Source organism: Herpailurus yagouaroundi, unplaced genomic scaffold, assembly GCF_014898765.1.
Source record: "Herpailurus yagouaroundi ecotype Mexico unplaced genomic scaffold, PumYag 28, whole genome shotgun sequence".
In the NCBI taxonomy this organism is placed as follows: domain Eukaryota; kingdom Metazoa; phylum Chordata; class Mammalia; order Carnivora; family Felidae; genus Herpailurus; species Herpailurus yagouaroundi.
In genome coordinates, this window is record NW_024412376.1 from 166610064 (window position 1) to 166629654 (window position 19591).

At 55.4% G+C, this 19591-nt stretch overlaps 1 protein-coding gene across 5 annotated transcripts in view; it reads right to left on the reverse strand.

Moving 5' to 3' along the window:
• Positions 1-19591, reverse strand: part of RGS12 (regulator of G protein signaling 12) — a 122979-nt gene that overhangs the window by 41791 nt on the left and 61597 nt on the right. For all 5 annotated transcript variants that reach the window (XM_040488988.1, XM_040488982.1, XM_040488975.1 and 2 more), the window contains one exon: positions 15063-15084. In XM_040488988.1, coding sequence (XP_040344922.1) covers positions 15063-15084 — 22 coding nt within the window. The remainder of the gene's footprint in view (positions 1-15062; positions 15085-19591) is intronic.

The following is a 19591-nucleotide window of genomic DNA, read 5'->3' on the forward strand; positions in this document are numbered from 1 at the left end:
CAGGGAGACACAGAATCCAAAGCAGGCTCCAGGCTCTGAGCTGTCAGCACAGAGCCCGACGTGGGGCTCGAACCCACAAACTGTGAGATCATGACCTGAGCTGAAGTCGGACACTTAACCGACCTAGCCACCCAGGCTCCCCAAGATTAAAACCTTCTGGTCAGCAAAAAGACTCCGCTAGGGGAATGATCAGGTGTGTTGTGGAGAGGGGCTTCCCTGCACACGTAAACTCAACACAAAACATATTTCTAGAATATATTTAAAAAATTTTTTTAGAGGGGCGCCTGGGTGGCGCAGTCGGTTAGGCGTCCGACTTCAGCCAGGTCACGATCTCACGGTCCGTGAGTTCGAGCCCCGCGTCGGGCTCTGGGCTGATGGCTCGGAGCCTGGAGCCTGTTTCCGATTCTGTGTCTCCCTCTCTCTCTGCCCCTCCCCCGTTCATGGTCTGTCTCTCTCTGTCCCCAAAATAAATAAAAACGTGGAAAAAAAAAATTAAAAAAAAAAAATTTTTTTTTTCTAGAAATCAATAAGGAAAGGCAGACAACCTGACAGGCAGTTCACAAAGAGGATATCCAAGCGGCCAAAAACGTGAAAGGTGCTCAATTCATTAGTCACCAGGGAGCCACAAGCGCAAACCAACCCCGTATCCCCGTTCAAGGGCTGAAATAAACAACGTGAAGTGTGGTGGGGGGTCGGGGGGGGAAACACCCAAAACCCCACACGTGCTGGTCAGCACACACACCATAAAGTCGTCTGGGGACACTGTGTGTCCCGCCTGGTACGCACCAGCACCGCGACCCAGCCTGCCACGACAGAAACGCTACCCCCCCTGGGTGTCATCCGTGAGCCCTGCCCACGCAGGCGCGCCACAGCAGGGCCCCTGGCGGCAGCCAACAGTCAGAACCCGCTCGGGTACCACTGACGGTCCCGTGGGTGCGTGGACAGTGACGTGCTCGTAAGATAGCGCCACGCGGTAAGGAGAGCCCACAGCTGTTGACACGCCCAACACGCACAAAACTCACGAACCTCAAGTTCAACGAAAGGAGCCGGGCACTGGGGAGGGCGCAACGCAGGGATGCGTTGTTTTTAGGTTCAAAACAGGCAGCGCTTCCCGAGGGGGTCAGCGGTGGGGCTAATGGTCCACGCTGGGCACAGGGACTGAAAGGGGGCCCGAGGGGCCTCCGGGTGCTGGTAACACAGTGTGTTCACTTTGTGAAAAGTCCTCAGGCCACGACGCACCTGCAGCGTGTGGCTGATTCTCCAACAGAAAGTTCTCACGGCTTAAAGAACAGTTGCCACAGAAACACATCTGAAGCGTCTGAATGAAACGAAATCACAAAGCGGGAGAAGAGAAGGAAAAGCGGACTTTCCCAATTAGTACCATTTAATGCAAAATGTAACTTGGTATGATGAAACAAATGATTCTCGTTAGACTCTGTCATCGGCTTTCCTTTCTAGAGTTGTTATCTACATGTTATATATTCAAATTGGCCAAGACTGAGTTTTGGGACTTGTTGTTAGGGGGGAAAAAATGGGGAACTCTCACAGGTGACTGTCCTGTGTTGTGTTCCAAGCGGATGTTATCAGGCGGGGCGGGGGGGGGGGGGCAGAAACCGTGCATCTGTGCTTGGTGTGTCCCCAGCACCGGGGGACGGGACCGGCATACACGATCTGCTGGAGGGGACAGCGGTGCGCCCTGAAACAACACGAGTCTGAGGACGAGGAGGCCAAGCGTGAGCGAAGCTGGCAGAGAGGGCCGAGGGCACACCGGCCGCGGCACGGGGCAGGGGCCCTGGTTCCTCGCCTTCCTCTTCCGGCCAAACCCAAGCTGGGGCAGACCCTTTCCTCCCAAATGACGGCCCCTCTCCACAGCGAATTCTTAAAGACAAGTCACTGCTGCCTCAGTGATCGGAGCTTGACTAACGTGAGCCAACTCGAAGGGAGGCCTGCGTAAAGCTGGGGAAACAGGACGTCTTGTCAGGACCGTCGGGTTCAGCTGCACTTAAAACATCCACAGGAGCCTGTCAGCACCAACGAACCGGGACAAGCGAGGGGCACACAGATTTACTTCTAGCGCTAGGGACAGGCCGAGCGCCAACACACCTGAGCCGAAGCTACGGGACAACCCGTCACGGGCCTCCTGTCCACACGCTGCTCCGCGGGCAAGTACGAGCGCGGCCGCCAGACCTCCGGTCAGAGGAAGGGCGCCTCCCGGGGCCTCTGGGGTTCCCTGCGCTAATTCCTGGAGACAACTGGGTGGTGTTGGCCACAAAGGATGTCCCCCAAACGGGCGGCAGAGCCGAGTTATAAGGAGTTAGGACGGCCACAGGGGTCCCGCCGCGGTAGAGCCAGGGCACGGCTTCCTCATTCACGTCACTGGTTCACTCCGGTGCCGCTAAATTCTACCAGAATATGACACGCATGTGAAGCTAGCCAAAGCTTGCTGGATTCCAGAATTAGGTGCTCGCTCATTCACTGGCTGTTCCAAGTGCCTGAGACTGAGCCAGGTATTGCATACACCGGGGACAGGGCTGGGGTGATGACCGCCCGCCTGTTCTGGGTTGTGAGGGCAGCTGTTGCCCTACAGGTAATGGGAAATCACTGAAGTTCCTTGTGCAAGAAAGCGTCATGGTCTGAGTTCTGTTCAGAATTTTTAAGAGACCATCTCCCATCATTACAGTGAAAAAATTCTGTCACGAGAATTCTATGTCTGGCCACGACGGAGTAACTGGGGCCAGGCTTCCCCTCTAGCCACATATTACTAGAAAACTAGGCCAAATATGTCGACAACAGTCCTCAAAAAATTGGACCACAGTTACCATAAGACGGTGATTCCTGAAGGAAAAGAAATCAGTGAGGTGAGCCCCGGGGCTGTCCAGCGACCCACCAGGGGGCACTGCACAAAAGTACAGCCTGGGGCAGGGGGACCCGAGTGCACGATGGCTCTCTCACGGAGCTGAAGAGAGCTCAGTGCTCAGAGCTGAAGAGACTAGACTCAGGGAAGCCCAGGGTGGCCGGGCCCTGCAGAGGCTGCATCAGCCAGTACAGGAAGGGCTGCAGAGAGCTCACAGGAGACCCTGGGGCCTGTTGCTGAGTTCTAGACTGTGTGGGTATGGGGGGACACCCCATGAGGCTAGACAACTCACAGGGCTGGGGGATTTCCGAGTCCCAGCCAGTCCTTGTGGAATGCCTGCCCCTCGAAGGAGACCCCACCTGTGTTAGGCTTAGGTAGTGTGGCTCACAGAGCCTACCATAAAAGCTACGTTAGACTTGCCCTAAAAAAGCCTAAAAACAAGCCTCAAAGGGATCAAACCAACCCACAAATAGCTTACCTGTCCACTAAACAAACTTCCATACTCTTCAAAGGAAGACAACAAAACCCAGCACACAGCTGAAAATCTCTAGACGAGCGAAGACGCAGAAAAATGTGACCAGTAACCAGGCAACAGAACAGACCTGGGAACGACAGTGATGGTGAGTCAGCAGCCAAGGACGTGAAGGCACGTAGTGATATTGCAAACACGCTCAAGGGTGTTAGGAAAGCAGCGAGGACAGAGATGACGGGCTGTAGGAGAGACAGGGGCGCTGCTGAGGCAAAGACACAGCCTCTGAAGCCGGTGGGCCACAGGATGACATTAACGTGTATTAGACGCCGTGGAAGAAAAGACCAGTGAACTTGAAGACAGAGCTAAAGAATCTACAAAGGGTGAAGCATAGGAGAGACAAAGAAGGGCTGAAAACGCACATGTCTCCACGGCGGTAGGAAAAGCTCAAGGGGCCAATGTTCTTCTGATTCAAGTAGGAAATACCTGATCCTCACGAATCCCCAAAAGCAGGTACACAAACAAAGCCAACTCAAGAATTATTGTAGGTAAGTTGCTGAAAACCAGTGATAAAGAGAAAATCTTAAAAGCTTTCAAAGTGGTATGCCCAGAACCACACACTTTATATTCTTACAGTTTATCTACCACGGGGATAAGGGTTTTTTTCCCAATTTGCACAAAAACTGCTCTACTAGGAGAGCCCCTGGGAAAAGGGCGCTCAGGGTCTACTTTAACTTTTTTTTTAACGTTTATTATTTTTTTTTAAAATTTTTTTTTTTTCAACGTTTATTTATTTTTGCGACAGAGAGAGACAGAGCATGAACGGGGGAGGGGCAGAGAGAGAGAGGGAGACACAGAATCGGAAACAGGCTCCAGGCTCCGAGCCATCAGCCCAGAGCCTGACGCGGGGCTCGAACTCAGGGACCGCGAGATCGTGACCTGGCTGAAGTCGGACGCTTAACCGACTGCGCCACCCAGGCGCCCCACGTTTATTATTTTTGAGAGACACAGAGAGACAGAGTGTGAGCAGGGGAGGGGCAGAGAGAGAGGGAGACACAGAATCGGAAGCAGACTCCAGGCTCTGAGCTGTCAGCACAGAGCCCGACGCGGGGCTCGAACCCACAAATCGCGAGGTCGTGACCTGAGCCGAAGTTGGATGCTTAACTGACTGAGCGACCCGGGGGCCCCAAAAACTTTCCTCTACATTATTCTAGCCAAATTTCTGACCCAATCTATAAAATACTTTCTCTCAGCAACTTTATAAATATTCTGAGAGTGAACATACTAGAATTTTTAGACCATTTTGAAAGTCCTTTGGTAAAAGCCCTCCAGCATTTCAAACAATATTCTTCAGCAGACTCTTTATGAAAGTGTAGCACGCACAGAAAAATGCACAGATCGCAAGTGCACAGTCAGATCTGCACGAGGGAACACAGCCCCAGCTCCCAGATCCAGAGGCAGAACTTGAGTGGCCCAGAAGCGCTAACCATCCCCTGGCGGGAACAGAGGACTCACTGAAACGGTCCGTACGCTCCACTCTTTTCACACTACAGATTCCTGAGAGAGGCGTTTTCCACCAAGAATCGAAGCAATCCATTTCCTTGGCGTAGGAAGGACACACGCCTGCTTCCAGGGAGGGCCTCTCGGGGAGGACGAGGAATGGATGGGTTGGGGGGGGGGGAGGGGGCCTCCCCTGTGATTTTCATGCTTGAGAAAAAAGGTGTAAAGCAAATATGCCCAAATGGTCACATGTATCACTTCCGGGAGGCAGGTATGTGCTCACTGGCTTTATTAACTTTGAACTTCTGTTCGCTGGGGAAAAAAAAAAAATCGCAACAGAAATAATTACTAATAAAAACGCTCTCCAAACATCTCGCAGAACTGAAGGCAACGAGCACACTGGAAGGCATCTTGGCAGAAAGCAAGTCCCCGCGCTTCCCCGAAACTAAAACCTACCGTCTGACTGGTGCTTACAAATACTTAGTACTTCATACCCTATAAATACACTCTGTTATTCTGGGTATAATTTTTCAGTTCTAAAACAAACCATAAGGAATGTGATGTATTAAACCAAAATAAAGAGTTCTGGTTAAAACAGCCCCTCTCACACAGCAAATTACAAACTAACATTTCAGCTCTTCTATTTAGCAAACAGTTCTGAAAAATGTGCAATTAGGCTGCACCGCCTTTCTGATGAGGAAAGTGGGAATTCACCAAAACCGGACAAAAACACACGGCATTACTCTGAAACCTTTTACATCTTTCTCTTCCATAATTTCATAGACTACAGTTCCACTGGCCACAAACACTCAAGATTCCAGCACTCCGCTCGGAGGTTAGCCCCCAGTCACTCTATCGGCAGGGGTCACCTCCTGTCAGGGCTCGCGAGCAGCCTGACGCTCTGTGCCTGCACGGCGATCCCCCAGACGGCGGAGAAGGCATGACACAGACGGAGGGGACGTGCCCAGAGGGCGGCCCGGGAGCCGTGTGGCGCCGCGTGGCAGGAGCCCAGGGAGCACCAGTCATGGGATCCTGACGCGTGTGGAGTTTCCCAGAAGGCGCCGTTTCTTTCCAGGAACAAGCAGAAGCAGCAGGGAGTCCGTCTGTGAGTTGCAGGAAGAGGTCAAAGCAGAGGCTCTCCACATCCCAAGCGCCCGAGACAGTAAGAGTCACTCCTGGAAACCAAGGTTCACTATGAGTGTGAAGCCGGGGGAACTCAGAGCCTCGAGGAAGAGCCACAAGGAGAGCTGGAGGAAGCAGAGACCCCAGAGACGGGAAACGGGGGTGCTCCCTTGGGTCTGATCCAGGCCACACCCACCATCGTTCACTGGGTGTCCAGCCAGGATGAAGGAGGGGACAGAGCCTGGAAAGACACGGACAGCCCGGTGAGCTGTGATCGGCCCTCATCAGGTGTGTTCAAACTTTCAGGAGTGGGCGGGCCCCTTGCTGAGCCCTGGAGACGGAGTGGCCAGACCCAAGTCCCTCACCGCCCGTCCAGAGGAGCAGGTGAGAAGGAGGAGTGCAAAACTCTCAGCTATAGCAACCTACTTTCCTCTTTCATTTCCTAACTTTGTTCTATAGAACAAAGTTCTACTTAGAAACAAAACAAGCCTGCACAGGGCAGCTCCCCAGGGACGTAGGGCACGTGGAACGGGCCCGCAGTCTCCCCTTTCCCCACCCCTCCAGGGACAGATTGAAAATCAGACACAAACTTCACAACAGCAACCAAAGGAGGACGCAGTCTCCTGCCGTGAGCTTCAAACAGGAGAAAGGAAAAAAAAAAAAAAAAAAAAAGGAGGGGTAAAAAAGCCAAGGAAAGATTAAAAAAGAAAAAAAAAGGGGCGCCTGGGTGGCGCAGTCGGTTAAGCGGCCGACTTCAGCCAGGTCACGATCTCGCGGTCCGTGAGTTCGAGCCCCGCGTCGGGCTCTGGGCTGATGGCTCGGAGCCTGGAGCCTGTTTCCGATTTTGTGTCTCCCTCTCTCTCTCTGCCCCTCCCCCGTTCATGCTCTGTCTCTCTCTGTCCCAAAAATAAATAAACGTTGGAAAAAAAAAAAAAAAAAAAACCCAAAACACTTGTGACAGGTTCTATGCCTGGCCCACCCCTGAGTGCCTAGCAGTTGTCCTGGGAAAGGAGGTGACTCTACAAGACCCCAAACGTTCTCAGTAAGGCAGGATAATGGGGAACGTGGGGAAAGTCGAGCATAAACCGCAGGGGGTAGATTCCTCGCTGGCACCGAGGATCTTGCCTGGGCGGGGGGGCGGGCCGCGGGTAGGATACAGAGACTCAGTGCTGCAGCCTCTCTGGGCTTGAGAACGTCATTGCCAGAAAACAGCGATCCAGGTCATGGGGGCCTGCTGACCTAAGTAGATGGGAAGATGAATTGACAGACGGGTAAATGGATGGATGGATGGACAAATGGATGGATGGGTGAATGGATGGATGGATAGATGGATGGATGGATGGATGGAAAGACAGACGGATACACGGGTGGGTGGGTGGATGGATGGATGCGCCCATGGATGAGGGAAGACATATAACATGCAAGAGACAGAGACAAAGTTTGGTCCAGAAGGAAACACGACCTAAACAATGTTAAAACTCTTCCTGTTCTATGAGAGAACGGAGAGAAAACACCACTGATAAAACAAATTGAGGACAAGATCAAGAAATACTATTATGGAATCAATAAAAAGTAAAAAAGAGAAAAGTTATGCCTGAAAGTCAAATTAACGTCATAGGAAAAAAGACTTTTGCGACCAAATTGCATTTTAAGTATGGTGAGAACAGACTGATTCTCGATGAAGCAGAAACGTGAGGAAAAGAGAGCCTGTGGGCTCAGGAACCTGCCAGTGAGACCCAGTAAAAGAGTGACACTGAGAAGGCTGACTGAAGGGCTGAGGGTGGGCCTCCTCTCCCCCCGTCCACATGGGACCCTCACTCCTCTCCCCTTCCCCATCCACACGGGACCCTCACTCCTCTCCCCTTCCCCATCCACAAGGGACCCTCACTCCCCTCCCCGCCCCCCGTCCCCCCCGGAGCCTCACTCCCCCCCCTCCCCCCCCTCCACACGGGACCCTCACACCTCCCCTCCCCGGGACCCTCACTCCTCTCCCCTCACCATCCACACGGGACCCTCACTCCTCTCCCCTTCCCCGTCCACACGGGACCCTCACTCCTCTCCCCCTGCCTATACAGGATCCACACACAACCGCAGCTCACAGCCACGGGCCCCAATTATGATGTTACAGCTACGCATTCTGCCCGCGAAATGTACCCTGGGGCCAGGAACCCAGGAGAGGTGGCAACAGAGGAGGAGGGAGGGAGCTGCTAGCCGTGCCTCCCACGGGGTCTGAGCCACCGAGCAGCCCGAGCGCCCCCCGCCTGGTCCTGCCTGCCTGCCGGCACACCCCAGGAGAGCCCAGATCCGCCCTCGCGTCCTGGCGTGTCTGGCACCCTGTCCACCTGCCTCAGCTGCTGTCTGTGGGGACACCCGTGGTGACACTCGCCTGTTTCGGGCTTGCCGGGTTTGGGTCGATCTTTCAAAACTGTTTTCTCCTTTGCTTTTTTTTTTAATGACAACGTATTTATAACACACACGCCTCATTTTACCCCAAAAGGTCGTTTTCCTCAAGGATGGAATATGTAGAAATAAAGTGGGTATTAAATGCCAGGGGCTGGGAGGAGAGACGTGGCGTCGGAGTCGGGTACATCTGCTCCGTGCCGCGCGGCTGCCGCGATCCCACACGCGGTCCTCCCCCTCGGAGCCTCAGCTCTCCCAGCCTCTCGCCTAAACGGGTCGCCGTCCGTTTCTGGGGTCTGGCTTCCCTGGCGGAGCACCACCTGCGGCTCACCGGCGTCGACGTGTGCAGCCGCAGGAGGCGTGATCTCAGGGCGCGCGAGCGACTCACCTGTTCTGATGCACGTTTGCACCTGCCTAATGGGGCGGCCACCAAGACCGAAGTGAAATGCGTGCACCGTGACAGGCACGGCTGACACACAGCGTGGCTCCGCGGGGACAGGCTCCTCGGCCCTCACCGTGCGCGGCTCCAGCCGGGCCGCCCCCTGGGCTCTTCCAGGCCCTGCGCCTCGCTCAGAAAATGCCAAGGCTGACGGTCTGATCCGCCCGGTGGTGGCCACGTGCTCACGAGCCCCTCTGCAGAAGACTCACAGACCGGTAAAGGAGTCACAGCCAAAAAATACACGCAACTCACGCGATTCAACAACAAAAGATCCAAACCAGAGAAAAAAGGACTTCTCCAAAGAAGAGCTGCCGACGGCCAACAGGCGCGTGAGAAGGTGCAGGACATCACTCATCATCAGGGAGACGCAAGTCAAAACGATGGCGAGGGACGACCTCACCCCCCCGGAATGGCTATCATCAAAAAGACCAGAAGCCACAGGGGTCGGCGAGGATGCGGAGAAAGGGGACCCTCTTGCGCTGCCGGGGGGAGCGCGAACCGGTGCGGCCACTGTGGAGAACAGGATGGAGGACCCTCCGGCAATGAACTCTAGAACCACCCCGCCGCTGGGTACCTGTCCGAGGGACTGAAACCGGATGTCCGCGCCCCCACGTTCACTGAAGCCCTGCTCGCCGTGGTCAAGACACGGAAACAAGTGTCCGTCCGCAGGCCAACTGCGCCCCTTAGAGGCAGGCGAAGAGATAAGGAAACGCTGGCGCATCCACGCGGTGGAACGCCACCCGGCCCTCGAAAAAGAAGGACTTCTGCCTTTGAGACACACGGACGAGCCCAGAGGCCATTACGCTGCGTGAGACGAGCCAGACACAGCCGCTGCGCATTCTGCCTTGTGCGTGGATCTAAATTACAGCCGACGCCTGATGGGGCGCCGGGCTGGCTCAGTCGGTCAGGGGTCCGACTCCTGGTTTTGGCTCAGGTTGTGAGTTCGAGCCTCACATCGGGCTCTGGGCTGACAGTGTGGAGCCTGCTTGAGATTCTCTCTCTCCCTTTCTCTCTGCCCCTCCCCAGCTTGCTAACTCTCTAAGTAAATAAATAAACTTAAAAAAAATAACAACATACACGTGATGCTTGAACAGCATGGGGGTTGGGATGCCCTAACCCTAACCCCAATCCCCACATAGTCGAAAATCCGAAAATCCGTGCGTAACTTCCGACTCCTCAAAAAATTAACTAGTGACAGCCTACTGTTGACAGGAAGTCTCACCGATGACATAAACAATTCATACACATTTCATATGTTGTATGTATGAGATGCGTAGTCTCACAATAAAGTCAGCCACAGGAAACAAACTTACTAAGAAAATCATAAGGAAGATACACTTACAGGACTGTACTGCATTTATCGAGAAAAAAAAACCTGTACCTAAGCGGGCCTGCGCGGTTCAAACCCACGCTGTCCAAGCCCAGTGGAGTCCAATGCACAGATATAAAAGGCAGAATGGTGGTGGGCGAGGGGACATGGGAGACGTTGGCCAAGGTTGACAGGGTTTCACTTAAAAGATGAGTAAGTTCTGGGAATCTAAGGTACAGACGGTGACCACACATCACAGGCTCGTGTCGTCCACCTGAGAGTTGCGGAGAAAGTCAAGCTTACGGTCCTCGCCCCGCCCCCCGCCTGCCAACACACAGAGGGAACCACGTGAGGTGATGGGCATGTTAATTATCTCGATTGTAATGACCATTTCACCACATCGCACACCTTAAACACATACAATTTTTATTTGTCAACCATGCCTTGATAAAGCTGGGAAATATAAAAATGAGATAATTTTGGAAAGAAAACAAGAAGCCCCTGTGCAGTGTGGGTACTGGTAACAGGGACGTGCCAGAAGGCACACAGGCCAGGCACCCAGTGTGGCCGAGGACGTGAGGCCTGAACAGGCAGCCCTCCTTCCAGACGGCACCCTTCCCGAGGCCCAAGGTCCCTGCTGTGTGTAACCCTAGTGATGGGCTAAAAATGGCACCTCTAGGGACGCCTGGGTGGCTCAGTCAGTTGAGGGTCCGAGTTCGGCTCAGGTCACGATCTTGCGGTTCGGGAGTTCGGGCCCCGCGTCGGGCTCTGTGCTGATGGCTCGGGGCCTGGAGCCTGCTTCCGATTCTGTCTCCCTCTCTCTGCCCCTCCCCCACTTGTGCTCTGTCTCTCTCTGCGTCTCAAAACTAAAGAAAAATAATTAAAAAAATATTATTTTTTAACGGCACCTCTAACCGCACTCCACTCCGATGAGCTACTAAATGATCCTAACCTGCCGCACAGCCTCTTGGCCACCAGTTACAAAGGGACTAACCGGCAGGGGACATCTCCCCATGTCCCCGCGACTGAGCTCCAAGGACTGAGGCAGGGCACTTGGCAAAGCCAAGGTCCGTGTCCCAGGGCAACAAAGCCCACTCAGTGCCATAGGCTCGGGCCACGTGGGGCTCCTCAGCGGCCTGGTGGCAAGGAGCTCGGTGCGCGGCCTTCCCTGCCACTCAGGGGACACGCCCGCTACCTTCCTGCCGCCCTATGGCTTGTCTTGCTTGGTATGTGCTTGAACAGGGCAGACCGCAAAACAGGAGAGAGCAGGCTTAAAATGAAAGGCCATCTGCATTCAGAAAGCAAACAAGAATTAAAGATCACATGGCTTTCATCTGGTATTATTTCTGGTTTCAAAAAGGTTCCAGATTCGATGTTAAAAGAATAATCAAAATTAGCAGAATTAACTGCTATTAGTTTATGGCATGGAGTTTACAAGTGACTTCAAAACTACGTGTCTTTGCGGGGGTGCCCGGGTGGCTCGGACGGTTAGCGTCTCACTCTTGACTCCGGCTCAGGTCATGATCTCACGGTTCGTGGGATCGAGCCTGCATGGGATTCTCTCTCTCCCTCTCCCTCTCTGACCTTCCCCTGCTCGTGTTCTCTCTCTCTCAAAATAAGTAAATAACCTTAAAAAAAAAAACATGTGTCTTTGTCAGTAAGGGGTGACGGATGGCAGCTTCTGGACAAGGACAAAGGGGATGGCCCAGACCTGCCCCGTGTGGCCAGCGCCTGGGTAGGAGACGTCCACCAGCGCCAGGGAGGCCACAGCCTCAACCAGCCGTCTCTGCGTTCACGTTCTATCGAACGGGGTTCTCCTGGCTTGTCTGCTTGTGTGACCGGAGGCTTTCGCCACGAAGGGAAAACTCTGAAAGCCACTGTTCCAACCCGGGCTCCGGCCCGCACCCGTGCGTCCTGTGAACGCCTTCCTTCAGACGCCCTCTGCGCCGCCCGCCGTGCGTGGCACCGGGCCCACGGCGTGGAGGCCGCACGGTGACACAGGGGAGTGACCGGCACGACGGCCCTCGTCAGCAGTGCCGGGCGGCAAGGAAGCCCAGGCTGGTCTCACGGGGAGGCCGGCAGTGGCCCAGGCCTCTCGGAGGCACTGCCACGGGACCCGGAGTGCGCTGGCATACCAGGGGTCTGAGGGACACGTGAGACCGGGGCGGGAGGACGGGGTCACCACCACCCCAGCTCTGAGCAGGCAGAGAGCGGGGCCAGTGAGGTGTCGGGAGGGGAGCAAACCTCGAAGGGACGGCAGTTTAGGCGAAGGGGGGTGCGGCCGCAGCCGCCTGGGGCCGGGATGCAGGGCAGGGACAAGAAGGCGGCAGGGGACATGCCCCCAAGGGGTCTCTGGGACTCTGGGACCAGCACGCTGGGAGAGGGGAGAAGTGGGAGGCTCGCGCGGGTGACGCAGCGAGCGAGTGAGCGAGCCCGCCGTGTGCCCGGGGTGGGGGCGCTCGCACGGCTCCCTCACACGCCGCGCCTCTCCACCGCGAAAGCACATCTAGGGAGGGCAGGACGCGGTCTGACCTTCTGAGGATGTAGGAGTCGGGTGGGCAGGGACTCCTGGCAAAGCTGCTTGGTACAGAGTGAAAAAGAGAGAGAGAGAAAGCAGGAGAGCGAGCTTCTGTGACAATAAAGCCGCAGGGCTCCGTGGCCCAGGACGGGAGGCCCACGTGCCCCGCTCGCGTCTACACTGGAGGCCCACGCGTTCCCACCGGCCCACGGCCCGGGAGCAGAAGCGCAGACGTGGCGGCCGTGTCTGAATAACTTCCCAAGTGGGGGGGGGGGGGTCATTACATTTTTAAGCCTCTCTTTAATGCTAGAATGTTCTTCCTTTCCTCGAGGCCAAATCTGCCCCCGGACTCACCCCAGGTCCTGGCGTGCCCTCCACGGAGGCTGGCCTCCAGCCCTGCCTTCACAGGGCGGTCTCTGGCTGCCGGCAGCAATGAGCCCCTCTCCTTCCGAGAAAGTGGGTAACGCTCAAGTTGCCAAAAGTCGTCCAACTTCCTCCCCAATAAAGCCACACGGCTAGATGGTGAGAGGTTGTGAGACACGGGGAGACACGGGGACACCGCGGGAGGCGGAAGGCAGCCGCGACTGCCGGTGCTTGCGAGTGAGTGACTCACCCGTCACCAGAGCCACGCGGGGTGTCCACGTGGACACCGTCCTAACCTGTGAACGGGGTGCTTTCCACACCGGCTCCCCAGTCCCTGCCCCCCTCCCGTGGAGACTGTGGGGCTGGAGCTCCTAGAAGCAGCCCACAAGCGCAATGAGAAACGTTTTCTTCTTACGCTCGGAAGAGAATCGAAGATGGAAAAGTGATAAAAGTATGAAAAACTGAATAAAACACACACAGGCTGTCGGTGCAGTTCCTGAAATTCAGGGCGTGCTCAAGACGTAGTGGGCCCTTCCCCACCCACCTCTGCCGCCGAGGGCCTCGCGGGGCACAGGGGCCATCCCCAGAGACACTGGGGCCCGTAGGGCCCAGAGAGGGGGCCCCCACCTGCCTCCACCGCCAGGACACCGCTTCCTTAGCAAGGACACACTGGACCCCAAGTCAGGGGTCCCCCCACACGTGGGAGGCCTGGCTTCGTCAACACTGAGTGGACTTCAGGGCCCCCACACCCACTGCTCACGGGGGGGACGTGTCTCAGCCTGATCAGGCCTCGTGTTTACGGTTAAACTGAACTTCTCACGTTTGTAAGTTTCCTGCAGAAATGAGCATCTTCCACCAGGAAGGATAAACTGAACAGCAGAAAGGGAATTTTATAAAAACCACTTTTATCCTGGATTCGGTTACCGGTCCTCTTTCCTTTTCATTAAGGAAATGGTTCCCACTCCCAGCTGAAGACCGATCAAATGGCATGATTATCACTGTATGTGAAAAAGGGAACGTAATTCCTTTTATTAAAATAAATAAATCCCCAAACACAACCTTCAGGATCCATGGTCTCCACCTCAGGTATCAGCACGTGTGTAATTCAAGATGTGCTCCGCGTGTGCCCACGACCGGCGGCGGCTCCCGGCCCCCCCTGCCCTCCGCGCCAGCAGCCCCGTCCAGGGCCCCCCACCCCACCAAAGCCAGCAGTTGTGGGACAACAGAAGGCGTCGAGGAAACCACGCTTAGTTTCTCTCTCCCGGGCAAAACCGGGGTAACCTCGGGCCCCACGGCCGTCCGGTTCCTGCTGCTCGTGTGCGTCAGACCTACGGCCAGCAAACAGCGAGAACACAGGGCTGAGACCTTCTGATAAACTATCAATTCAACTCTCCAAAGACAGAAGAATAGATTCATTAACATACGTAAAACACACACACACACACAGCTTGTGAGCCTAAGGACTTTATGAGTATTACGAGCGACAGGGAACCACCACGGAGCAAAAATGATGAGGTTACAGCAGGGCAACTGCCAGTGGGAGAGGACATGCCCGGCCACCTCCTTTCCGGACGGAACCCGCGACAGAGCTCCCACACACTATTCAGAGGCGGGAAGAGGGCTCTCACCTCCTGTCCAGCCCGCAGGCCTCAACTCACCCACTAGGCTGTTCCTAAGAAGGGAACATATCGCACTTCAGTCTCACCCGAATTTCCAGAATTGCTCAAATTCGGCAAGAGCTTTGAAATCTTCACTTGCTGGTTAAAAAGACGGCGTGTTTTAACTTGTCAGCACAGGTGGGATGAGACGTGCTGCAGCCAACGCCCGGACGGCCGCAAGGGCTCCACCCGCTCAAGGTCAGGTTCCTAACATGTCTCTGCAATAAACGGCTTCCAGAACTCGTGTCTCGGTCACCAGGGAGCCATGGGACGTTCCCCCAAGTCAGCCCTGACCAAAACCCTCCCCCAGAGGACGGGGAAAAGCAAGGGAAACATCTCTTCTGAGTGAATCAATGGCAAATACACTTTCACAATGTGAACAAACACTCGATAAAAATAATAAAAATATACATCAGAAATTGTGACTTACCACCATCAGATACAGTTGCAGACTGAAAGAAAAGAGAGAGAGACATGAGTTAATGAAGCCTCATGACCAAGTCGGGCAACAGCAGGCCTGTCGTCTGAGGAACAAGCCGCCAGGTCCTCCGGAGGGGCTCCCGGCTCCCAGTGTGGGCGTCCGAGGACGACCAGACACCTCAGTGAGTCAGGAGCTCTGCTCCCACTTCCTGGGTGAACCCCGCCCAAGCCGGGCAGGCCGGGGACACGGGGCTCTGCGGAAGTCATCATCCTCTTCATTCGAAAACAACAAATCCCGGCACGTCTGGCATCATTAGTAACACGCTGGAGAAACCCGGTTTGGGAGCCCGTCGGTGTGCATCACCCGCAAGCCACACCGGCCCGCGCCAGGCTGCTCTGGCACCTCCACCTGCCGCGGGGACCGGGCCCCTCCCGGTGACGGTGACAGGTGCCCGGGTGACGGCACGGCAGGGGCCAGGAGGGTGCCCGCAGGGGGTGAGAGTGGAGGAGAGGAGGGGGGCCGCTCAAAGGCACCGGGGAAAAGACCCGACGAGTCGGGCAAGGGCAGAACAGGCCAGTAGGAAGGCAGCAGGAGGCTGTGGCCCTACTGGCCCCCCCCCCCCCGTCCCGGAAGGACAGGCGGTCGGATGAACAGAACGGGCCCGTCGGAGGAGGGCTCCTGGCAGGTGCAGGCAGGCGGGGGAAGGAGGGAGGCGGGAGGAGCAGCTGAGGAAGGACAGGATCCGGGCGCGCGCGCGCGCGCGCACCGGAAGCCGGAAGGAGCCGACGAGGGCGGGACTGAGGAGCCCGCGGGGAGACCCTACAACCCTGTGGGACGTCCCGGTCACAGCAGGGGCCCAGCTCTGGAGAGCAGGTGCAGGCCAGGCCCGACGGCACTGGTGCTGGGCCTCCCCCGGCCTCCACCACGCGCGGGACCAAACCCCGCAGCTCGGGTTCCGCGGCAGGATGAAGGCCGCACACGCTCCTCTCAGTAGCGGCCGCCGCCCTCCCTGGCTCAGTCCTGGGAACCCAGCGAGGACACAGACTTGCACTCGGGTCCTCTCTGCGGAGGCAGCCGAGACCTGAGCGCGGGACTCGAGGAAGCTCTCGCCAAAGGCGCGGCTGACGGCCCATCCCCAGCGCCAGGCCCCCCGAGACCTCACACCCCCCCAACCTGCGTGCAAGATGGGGGACCCCCTCCCATTCTGAGCCCCTCACCTCGTGGGCCTCAGACCTGGAAGGCTCGAGGGCCCAGCTAAGGGGTGGATGGCCTTCTGCCCCAGAAAAAGGGCCTGTCCTCTGACAGCCCAGGGAAGCCACGTCCTGATGGTTTTGGAATAGGGGCTTCTCGCTGTTTCAAACCATCGCGGGTCCTGGGGCAGAAACGCCCCAGAACTGTTTCCTGGCACCTTATCGGTACGTTTCCAATAGTAAAACCACACACCGCTGTGTGTCCGGTTTTTACACGTCCATCTTGCCAGACGGGCAGGCGAGTGCGGACTCTGGCAAACCCGCCTGGGCCGTCAGCCCTCGCCCCCCAAGGGCGTGACCTTCCTCACACAAGCCCCCTTCCCAGGCCGACACACGCACGGCGAAAAGCCGTCCTTCCGTACTCACAGTAAAGCACCAGCAACCACGTCATAAAGTCAAATTATTCCCTTGAGATTATGAGAAGAAAACCCACAAGGCCACACATAACGTCGGAAATGCTATCGATAATAATACCAGAAAAACGAATCCTGAAACGTAAACCTCATAAATATGAAGGCCATGGCTGACTCCACGCTGTGCTCACAATGGAAAGTAAGTTCTGATGTTAGCAGATGGAGCAAATGCACTACAAATCTCTACGCCCAGCCCCAAAATGAACTCGAGGCACAGGAGAGGCGGCAGAAGGTTGGACAAGAGAGGGGTGTCACGGAGCGTCGCAGGGCAGTGCGCACGGATCCAGGTAAAGCGCAACCAACATGCTTTTCACAGAAGTGCATTTTAGGGGCTCCTGGGGGCTCAGTCGGTTGGGCATCCGACTCTGGGTTTCGGCTCAGGTCACGATCTCAGGGTCGTACCCACGGCGTGAAGCCTGCTTGGGATTCTCTCTCTCTCCCTGTCTCTGCCCCTCCCCTGCTCCCAAAATAAATAAATGCACTTAAAAAATATATACTCTTTTTCCAGAATAATTTTAGATTTACAGAAAAATTGTGAAGACGGTATAGAAACAAATGTGCTTTCAATATACTGCTGCTCCATAAACAGCAAAGGAGCCACTAGGCGGGACCGAGGGGTGGGCCGGGCATCGAGTGCAGGGCGCAGGCCACACGCCCCGGGACTCCTGGGCAAAGATGGCCAGCTCCCAAACCCCCTGGGAGGAGAGCGGCCCAACTGAGGCCCCCAGGAGTTCCAAAAAGTGAGCCTGCCCCAGTAAAAGCTCACAACTCAAGAATCCCCCCAAACCCAAGGGAAGAACCCAGGAGGAGAAAGAGCTCCCCGAAACAACTAGCAGATCCTCAGACGCTGGGAGGCTCTGACACAGAACGTCGAATAAAGATGAAATCGTGAATCAAAGTGGTGACGGAGGAAAGAGGAGGTGAGGCGGCAGACGTGACAAGTAACCCTTGATGAGATGCTCACAATGAAACTGCGCTGGTTGAAACGCGACGCTCGGTGCAGAGATTAGCAGTGGTAGGGCTGAAGAGAAAATCTGGGAATCGGAAGACAGCCCTGGAAAAGGTCACACTTGTGGCAGCTCAGAGGCCAGACCGGCCGGGAGGGGGCCACGGGGTGCCACGGGGGTGCCTGGGGGTGCCAGCTTGGACACGGGCCAGCAAAGTCAGAAAGGAGCTCTGTCCTGCGGGTGCACACCCTCCATTCAGCCTGGAGAGCCACCCCCTCGGGCGCCCCTCACGCACGTCCTCCGGGAGAGGCGCTCGGGCGCTCCGTGCGTCACCCTTGTTCACCAGGCTCCAGGAGGGGCTCAGCATCTCTGAGCCACGGCCTCAAATGTGTGTTTCCTTCCCTTTCCCCAGTTTGGCGAGCTGTGCCCAAAGAGTACTTTCCAAGTTTAAAATGCTAAGGAAAGTTCTAGGCGTCTGTAAGGGCTCAGAGGTCACAGATGTCCCCCACCCACCCCACATTTCGGAGAAACAGGTGACGACTTTTCCTGACCACATTATTTCATTTGTAAATGATGTACAATTACCATTAACCTAACTCTTCTGTTTACTGTCCAATATTTATTCTACTTGTAAGCACACACCACCAGGGAGGGGCAGAGCTGGGCCATTAACGTCAGCCGATCCCCGCTCGGCACCCCAAGTCCTCAGCCCCTGACGTGGACACGGGAGCAGGCTGAGCACGGATCAGGGGCCTTCGCTCCAACAGCGGGGAGAGCCGAAAGAGGTGAAGCGGCCTGCCCACGGGGACAGGTGCCGGCGGGGAGGAGTCTGGGAGGTGCCCTGTGGGGAGCACAGGGCACAGCACTCAGCGCTCCGCATTGTGGGAGGGGGTGGGGAGGCCTAGGCAGACAACCTGCCAACAATGGGGCAGTGGGAAAGACAGGGAACCCCCAAATCATTTATATTTGCCTCAGGACCATGACACGTCCGATTCTGACCCCTGCTACCCTTTTAAAGCCTGGCGTGCATTTTTTTTTTTTTTTTTTTTTTAGCACATCCTGGCCGCTGGAGGGGGGGAGCAGTCCCAAATGGCAAAGCTTCAGAAACTCCCACAGAACATTCCCAGAGAGCAGCTCCCGCAAAGGGGAAGCCAGCTGCTCAGTGTGACTGAAAGTCAGGCTTTCCCGATTTCTCGGCGTAGGGAGACCCCGGGCCACCGTAAACATTTTTATGAATTACAACTTAACATTCCTAATGTTTGTTCTGTACAATTTGTGTTAATAAGTTGATTTCATTTGCCCGCATTTTTGGGTTCTTCCCAAATTCCCATACCTACATGTGATCCTTACAAAAGAAGCAGAATCGTAAAACCAAGCTTCCAGGGAAGAAAGGTCCCGGTAAGTCAGCACTTTTCTGAGCTTCCAATTAAACATGTGCCGTAATCGTATAGCTCTAAAGAGTTCCAGCACATTCCTGCAAGACTGGAATTCAGTCTGTTTTAGAGAAACTTACGAAGTATTTGAGATACGTGGTTTAAGTTCAAACAATCTCCACTCCTCGGGTCAGTCTCGTAAGCCCGATAGTTCAGTAGAAACCATGTTTATTTCCAGCAGGGAATCTGTCTGGACCACACACATTCCATGCATATTTCACTTGGAATTAATGGTGTGACAGTTTTAGACCATTTACACGAAGCACACTGGATGATGAGTCTAGCCTTTACCGAGGTTAAGCCTGCAAGCATTAAACTGTATCATTTCCAAATCACTTTGATGTATAGTAACACACAATAACATCCGTTTTTCATGTTGAGCCACTGACAAAATTTCCCGTCTTAGACACAGAAAGTGTTAGACACCTGGTCGTATCTGAGTCCTAAAGAAGAGACCAGGGCTGCAAGTTGCCCAAAGGCACCAAATGTTCTGAA